Here is an 8420-nt window from a genome sequence, read left to right as displayed (position 1 = left end):
ATAACATACCTGCTGGCTTCTGGAGGATTCTGGTGAAATCCATGGGACAGGCTTTGATCTTGCAGAGGCCAAACTAGTCTGTTGTCTTTCACCAACAAGCTCCAGTTAGATAAATACCTACCAAATGCTTCCTCACATGGTCAGATTGAGAGAGTGAGAACTAGTGGTGCAAAAACAATGCATCTCACAAATTGTCAATGAATTATTATATAAGCACAGAATCCAATCATCTTCTGACGGAAAGACAGTTTTGGGCATCTGAATCATAGAGACAGCATTTGGAACAGATGGCTAGAGGCCCCAGTGGACCCCTATCCTCTACATTCTTCTTTTATTTGATCACATGTCACTCTAAATAAGCATCAATGAAGTACATAAGACATTGCACAGTTTTAACCTTGCTGAAAGTGCTTAGACTTCTGGGCGACAGCCAAAAAAATAATGACAATAATAAAAGCAGTGATAACAACTAACATTTATTGAGGATCCACTCTGTCTTGGACACTGTTATAAAAAAGTGCTTAAAATGTATTACTGTCTCTTATAAAATTCCTCATACAGTTGGCTATCAGAATTAAGGGAATTAACTCAGGCAAAGTTCTTAGCACTGGGCCTTACCACTATATTGACTTACCAGTAAAAATTTGTTGTTACTGTGTTTGGTAATAACGATCACAACAGGAACAATTGCCTTCTGCTCCAAATAAAACTTTAAGAGGCTCTATTAAACTTTGGGTCCACAGATACAGTCCCAAGGCGTTGTAACATCTCCAAATCACCTACATCTACGGAGATGAGCATATGATGGAGATTAAGAGATCAACAAATATTTATGAAAACAGGTAAGACCCTAAATTGTATAGATGTGTTTGTGAGTAGATTTCTCATGGAAGAGAGCATGTGCTTTTGTTCAGACTCTAGATGTTTCATGGTCTGAGAAGTAAAAGACCACTGCTGTAATAGAGAATGTGTCACTGCCTGAGTAAGGAAGACTAATGAGAATAATGAGGAAGTGGAGAGGAAAGACCTCAGTGGGCTGGCTCTCTACCATCAGAGGGTTAGAAAAGCCTTGTGCTGCCAGCCTCTGGGCTGGCTGTTGGGGCAGCCCCAGCTTCCTCCCAGCACCTTGAAGCTCCCATTTACCCTCTGGACCATTTACATAAGACTCTGAGGGATTACTGGCAATATGCACATCTAGCCTTGAATGGAGTAATTCAATGCTGGATGCTTTCCCTCTGGTTTTGTAGGAATCATAAAAGACTAGCACTGGAAAGAACCTCATACATAATCTATTTCAGGGTTTTCAAATTTGTAGCAGATGTGTGGCCACTTCCCTTCCTGCACCCAGGGAAGACATCCCTAATTGGGGACAGCATTCTTTACTTCTGTGCCTTTTGAATTCTTCTTAATATAATATTCTATGCAGCCTTACTGATTGATTGAATTAGCATACACAAAGAAACCAGTTTTTCAGCCCTATCACATGTCCAAAATCTTCATATTAAAGTTGGGAAAATCAAAAAGATGGCATTTGATATGTCTGGGAATTATATGTCTGAGCACCTTGAAGTGATATGACAATTTTGAGACAGGAAAGGATGCTGTCTTCAATCTATGAACTGTAACTACCAAATATCATCTTTGTCCTTGCTGGTTTTTTTTTTTTCCCTGATTTTTTTTTTTCCCTACAGAATAAAAAAGGAAGCCCTTCTAAGTGGTGATCATTGAACTCCTTCCCCCACACAAATCTGCAAGGCAGCTAAAAGCCCTGAATGATGAAAAGAAATTATAAATGAGGATTTTAAGTGCTGTTCTATAAATTGTTCTATTGTATTTAATAAAATAGGTAAGCAAAGGGTTCAGCCTCCAGCCACTTTCTCTTTTCTTTCGGTATCCTTGAGGAAGAACAGTCTAAGAAAATCCTATAATTAAATCTAGGAGTCCTGGGGCTCTTAGAGCTAACTGAGTGGAGATCACTCAATTATCCTTTTGAGGCCTCAGTTTCCCCTACTGTAGTAGGAAGATATTGGAATTTTATAGAAATAGTTCAAAACTGGTCATAGAAACTGGTTTGCTCACATATGAGAGAAAAATAAACGACTTTCTACTCAACAGATGAACAGGAACATTTATTTATTTTCCTGTGAGTGTTTGTATGTGTGCGGGATAGAGAGGGTTGAGGAGAGAAGCATATTTATGGTGACAGTGAGGATTGGCCAGAGGAAGATATGAAATAAAGTGAATTTTCATCTTTAAAGCTGTTGATTGAATAACATAGACTCAGTTTTGAAATAATTAAGCATCTACTATGGTTCTAACACATTAAAATAAAATGCTCCCTCTGCACAATGAGGGTGAATAAAGTATGAGCTTCTTTATGCACTATTCCAATTGAGTCTATGGGAGAAGTTGGAGAAAATGAGTTTTTAAGTAGAGCAGCAGAGATTAAATTTAAAGTTCTGGCACAAGCTAGTTTTTTTTTTTTTTTTTTTTTTTCTCAAGAGGATGGTAAGGGTTAGCAGGGAGGGGAGAATTGCTAAATGCATAGCTCTCCTTCTTCTTTCTTTATCATACACACTAAGTAAACTGGCTTAAATCCCATCCTCTCTCCTTTGCATGGGCCTCTCTTTGAAATATGAAATCTACAGATATAAATTAGAAAATAAGCCAGTATTATGTGAAAACATATTTATTGTCTGAATAATAAAACTTAGCTAAGGAGTTATCAGAATTAGAATCCCCTCCCCCCCACTCCTTGAAGTACAAGTTTCTAATAGGCAAAGAGAAGCAAAACCCCTGAATGAGAAAAAAAAAAAAAAATACATTGACAACTTCAATCATAGGCTTCTACGTGGGGTGTTCAAACTACTTTTTTGTAATTGACTCTTGCACTGATGACAAAGCATCGACACACAATGAGACATAACAAATCAGCATATCAACATGAGAGGGCAACTACCACAAAGTTTAGACTTCTTCAGTGTTGCTGCTGAAACGTACATACACCCACAGAGGAAACTTGCAAGCATCTTCCTATAAAGGATGATTTGCACATAGTTTCCCAACAATATGCTTACAAAAAAAAAAAAAAAAAAAAGCAAAAACAAAACCAACTCACAGACCATGGTTAATAAATAAGAGAGAAAAGCAGAAGAAGCAAGCAACTTCCATGGACTGGCAGGCATGAGGAGCAACACCTTGGACCTCATTTGAAAAACAGTCACTTTGTAAAGCCCAAGAGAGAAAGCTGAAGGTGAAAGGAGCTTGTCACTATGCTCCTTGGGTATATCCCCATAATCTCCAGGAAGGGGAAGTTTAATCAGTCTCTCCTGCATAGCCTGTATCCTTTTGGATGTGGCTGAAACAAATATCTCTGCAGAGTTACTTTAAAGCTCACTAGGAAAGAGGGGGCATTGCTTTCCATCGTTCTTTCCCACGGATAGATAAATCTGCAACAATCGCATAAATAATGTACAGATTTAAAACAACCACTTCACCTTTCAACCCTTTCTTTCTTTTTAAAAGATGATTTCAGATTCATTCTCCAAGTGCAAACCTGGATATAAAATATTATAAGAGTAAGGAAAAATTGAGCCCCCTCATCTATCCCCCGCCCTCCACCACGGAGCTGATTTGATCGCTCTCTCTGGCATTTGTGCCCTTCCACCTCATACTTTAAGATAATCGTTTTTCAGCCGACCTAGCCGAGTCCCGTGGCTCCTGATGGTGAGGGCCAGCAGCTCGTATTTGTCCCTAAGCCCTGTGGAGATGTCCAGCGTTTCTTTCAGCAGGGACTTGGTGTGGACCAGCATCCCCAGGAAGTCCTCGTTGAGCCGACTCTCCTGCCGGCTGTCCTGTTCCTGGCCCTGCTTGAATTTGCTTTCCAGCTCAGTGAGGGACTTGTCGGAGTTGGAGTAGGCATCCCCGATCTGGTGGGACTCCCGCCGCAGGTACTTGCCATAACTCTCTTCCCCATCCAGGTCGTAGGAGATGCTCTTGCTGATGCCCTCCAAGACGCGCCCCGCATCCTCCACCTGGCGGCCCAGCACGGTGAACTCCTCTCGAAGGGTGAGGCTCATCAAGCGACTGGCCTGGGTCCCCTCCCCTTGGGAGCAGCGCCGACGGTCACTCACCCTGAAAAGCAGCTGGCACTTCTCGGGGTCATCGTTCTCCTCATAGTCCCCGTCGGGCACGAAGTAGTGGTGCAGAGTCCCATTGGACATTTCTGGGTAGAGAGGGCCGTCAAAGTAGCCCTGACACAGGTGGCAGAGGAAACCCATCCAGAGGAACTTCAGGACCATCATTCTGAAGATTCAGGATGACCAGGGACCCCCCCGGGAGAAGACGCTTTTGTCCAGGAACAAGGAAAGGGGTCCCCTGGGGAGTCAGTGCCTTCCTGAGACAGCCTCCTCCTCAGTCCCCGCCGGCTTGCTGCACCGTGGCCCCTGCACCCCAGCAGGCTTCATGTGGCTGTGGGCGACAGCGCCTGGGTAGCACTGCCCCGCAGCAGCGCAGGGTGCACCTCGCTCTGCGCTCTGCGTTTGCTCAGTGGCTGGAGCTCCCGCTCTCTTGCAGCCCAGAGGGGATCACAGGGCGGAGGGGAGAAGGCCTCCTGCAGAGCGCCGCACGTCGCTGGCTGGGTTGCCCCTGGCTCCTGGGAGATGGAGCATGTAGCTAGAGAGAGAAGCTCTTGCTTTCTGACACTTTCAACTTCTGGACTGGGTGGGAATACGGAGGGAGCTTTTCCTTTGGCTAAAGATATCCTAAGGATCTCTGGGCTCTCAAATTACAGCTGGTTTCGTCACTTGGAAGCCAGGGAACAAGTTTGGAAAGAAACCTCTCACCAGGTCTCTGTTATTAAAGGTACAGGGTCTCTTTTTAAAGATTGGAAGGAGACATCCTGAAAAACAGAATTCAGCTTGAAGGGGGAAATGAGAAGAGGAAAAAGTAGAATTTCTAAAACAAAAAGAGAGTGTTGCTATTAACATAATGCAGGGAAGGGTGATTACTCTGGAGAAATACCATTTCGTAAGTTTAAATAAATATCAGGTTGGATTTGTGGAGTACATCTATTTTCATCTTTAAAACAATTGCCCTTGAAAACAAATTTGGAGTGTTGGAAATGACAGTTTTGCTTACAAATGCTTAGTTGAAATTTATAAAAACAAAACTTTCAGAGCAATAGGAATAGAAAAATGACTGACACACCATTGCTCATAGGCATATGACAAAAAAAAAAAAAAAAAAAAAAAAAAAAACACCTGCAAATGGATTTTTTTCCAATTTAATACGTAAAAGGACAACTGAGATCTTTATTTAACTTTTTTGGAAAACCATCCCTACTGAGCTCCTGTACTGATTCTTTAAACTAAGACTTTACAGCTATTGCCTCTTCTGAAGTACTTTGAAACTTTTGGAGAGTATAGGGTTGGCAGAGTTGTCTTCATTTCCCAAAAGGAAATAAGAAAGGGTAGGATGTTAAGCAAATTGTTTATAGTCATACAGACTAGTTGAACTATTAAGGTACAGAGTCTTTTAATTTCATTTGGAAGAAATCCTTACTTTTTTCACAAGGCAGTTAGTTTCTTGTTCGTGAATTTACTAGCAAATGTCCATTTTACAGGCCATTTATTTGCTCAATAAATGTTGCTTTAGCATTTATTTTGTGCCCGATTCTATTTTAGGTACTGGGAATGGAGCAGTGAACAAAAGCAGAGACAGATAATTGTCCTCCTAGAGCTTTCATTATGGGAGATGGAGAAACAATCAGTGTAATATAAATAAATACAATGTTTATATGATAGACAGTGGTATGGCTGTAGAAAACAAAACAAAACAGGGAATAGGTGAGAAAGAGAAGCAGCGCATCTATTTCTTTTTTGAAATGTAATGGAATGATTCATGTTGATTGGCCAGTGTTCCCTATCTCTCTCCCTCCTCCAATCATAAAGGACAGGTTTCACTGAGAAACTCAGTGCCACACAGTTCTGAGATTATCCCTCTCATTGTCATTGCTTTTGTTGACCTAAGCCACCTGGACTCCTGGATAAACAAGGGAATTCCAGTTAAGTAACTGGATATTTTTTCAAAGTGCTGTCATATGCATAGATTTTTTTGAAGCATGTTGACTGCACATTTTAATTCTTATTCAGATACTTAGCATCATGCAAACATAGACCAAAGGAGTTTTCTTAGTGTTTTTGCCAACTAGAAAACTACAGCTAATTTTCACCCTTCCTAGCAAAATACTACAACCTCTTCTAGTTTGCAGACTGAACTGTTGGACTCACAAGTTGCATTGCTTCATTCCTTTTTCCCTGGGACATTCACAAGTGACAACAGATGGATTCAAATTGGCTGTTTGGCCAAAGAAGAGAGGAGGAATTTACTCTGATTCACTCCATTCTTGCACAATTCCCCCAAGATTTACTAACCAATTCAATTAAGTAAACTTATTTTAAGCGCTTACTACTTACTCCCTACTTACAGGGTGCATTGTTAATTTGGCTAAAGATATAATGGTGTGCAAAAAAAAAAAAAAAAAAAACAAAAAAAAAACTACTGGTTGGAGAGTCAGGCATATGGACACATAAAGTCCTGAGAAGAAAAGAACTAAGTGTATTGACTTTCTTTCTGCAGTTACCTCATTTAAAGATACAACTGCCATGTCATGTATAAGTAAATGAAAGCAAAGTTTACTCCTATTAGAGGAAAAGGGAAATTCATTGACTCACATAAAGCCTGAGATTAGATTTTCAGACAAAGGCCTGGTCCAGAATTTAGTTCTTTCACCATTTCTTGGTTCTGCTTCCTCAGTTTATAATCATTCTTGGGCAGTCTCTTTCATTTGTGGTTCCAAGATGATTATCAGTGTCCTTGGAGGCTACATGCTCCCTTATTCATGACCAGCAGGAATGACAGGTTGAATTTCCTGACAGTTCAATTTCAAGCAACTTGAATCAGACTCAGTGCCCACAATTGGCCTGATTTAGATCACGAATCCATCCTTAGATTTACTATGGTCAAACACTTTTGATAAACCACTTGACTGAAGAAAATAAAGGCCCATTTCTGTAGCTGAGGTCGAGGAAACATACAAGCTCTGTGGCTGGATAGCTTAAGGTCCTGTTTAGGAAAGGAACAGTTTGAGAATAAATTTGAGGAAAGTACTATAAATATTCTCTTTACCCCACATCTTTGTCTTCATTAACCATCTGGAAGACATTGCTACCCTTTAAAGTAGTATGTTATTAGGTGTTTAGCAGCTGGCTGTATGTGGGTGGTGGAATTGTCATCTGTAGGATTTGTTAATTTTCATAGTGTAAATACTCTCGCTGTGGCCAACAACACTCATGCAAGTTTGGGAAAATGTGTTCAGTTGTGCATCATTACACAGCCTTCCCATCATGCAGATAGATTAGATGCAGATAATCCCAAGAGAATAGAAAATAGTAAGCATCTAGTAGTTAGAAATGTTGAGTTTTACATATGTATTTCTTTTGTTTTAATATGGTTTAATTAATTATAAGTTTAAATGGTTTGAATTTTAGTAATGGCTATGTTTAACAACTGACATTCAAAATTCTTGAATATCTAACAATTAACCTCAAGTGTCAGTGCTAGCCATCTCTTAGCATACAGTGCATGGCCTTTTGGTTAAACATTTCATTTTGTTCACTATTAGGTTTTTATAGTAATCCATTCATATGTGCCCAATTCCACCTTGGGCTAGTGCGCTAAGGTCAGAGCTAAGGCAGACTTTTGAGGATTGACCTAGAATACACAGAGCCAAAGGAAATGTCCCAAAACACATATGCCAAACAGAGGACTTGGAAGAGTAAAGTCAAGAAGTACAATCTGCTGATAGGAGCAAGAGTTGAGTCTAAGACTGAAAACTGGAGACACAGGGGAAAAAACAGGAACTGGATAAATGTAAGCATAAGGATGACCTTAGTAGCTGTGGCTGGAGTAATGCAAGTAAATAAACACCATTACCCAGTCTCAGCTGTTCACATGTAATTCCTGCTACAGGGTGCTGGCAAGGTTTACTAGCTTCAGATTTGCTTCTGCTTTATCATTTTCAGTGCATTTTGAATCTTGTTCTTTTGGACCAATTACCAATTATCGTTTTAGAGGGGGAAGCAGGAATGCAGTTTGACACTATGAGCTTAAGGCTCTCTGATTTTCCCTGGTTCAAAAGCTTTTGTGGTCTTCTTACTGCTTTGAGATTATGGCAACAGTAGAACTTTTATAGAAATGGGGCTTCTATGCAGTAAGCAATAAAGAGAATTTCAGGAATTGGGTCCCACCACGAAGCCTAGAAATGTAGAAGGAGACTCTGAATGAGGAAATCCCTCACTCCCAACATCTCAAAAACTGTAAGGCTGAGTCCCTGGATCCATTTGAAGAAGAAAAAAAAA

The 8420-nt window shown here is 40.5% G+C and overlaps 1 protein-coding gene across 1 annotated transcript; it reads right to left on the bottom strand.

Moving 5' to 3' along the window:
- Positions 1 to 2721: 2721 nt before the first annotated feature.
- Positions 2722 to 4661, bottom strand: Fibin (fin bud initiation factor homolog). Its single transcript, XM_076844281.2, has one exon. It carries the CDS (start codon positions 4302 to 4304, stop codon positions 3669 to 3671), a length of 636 nt encoding a protein of 211 aa, XP_076700396.1. The 5' UTR covers positions 4305 to 4661; the 3' UTR covers positions 2722 to 3668.
- Positions 4662 to 8420: the final 3759 nt, after the last annotated feature.

This window comes from Callospermophilus lateralis, chromosome 2 (genome assembly GCF_048772815.1).
Source record: "Callospermophilus lateralis isolate mCalLat2 chromosome 2, mCalLat2.hap1, whole genome shotgun sequence".
Classification (NCBI taxonomy): Eukaryota; Metazoa; Chordata; class Mammalia; order Rodentia; family Sciuridae; genus Callospermophilus; species Callospermophilus lateralis.
The sequence above is the reverse complement of the archived record's forward strand: the minus strand, read 5'-3'. Positions and strand labels throughout refer to the sequence as shown.

What these genes read in the sequence shown, in the direction of transcription:
- Fibin (XM_076844281.2), bottom strand. Translation starts at nt 4,304, where the DNA reads ATGATGGTCCTGAAGTTCCTCTGGATGGGTTTCCTCTGCCACCTGTGT.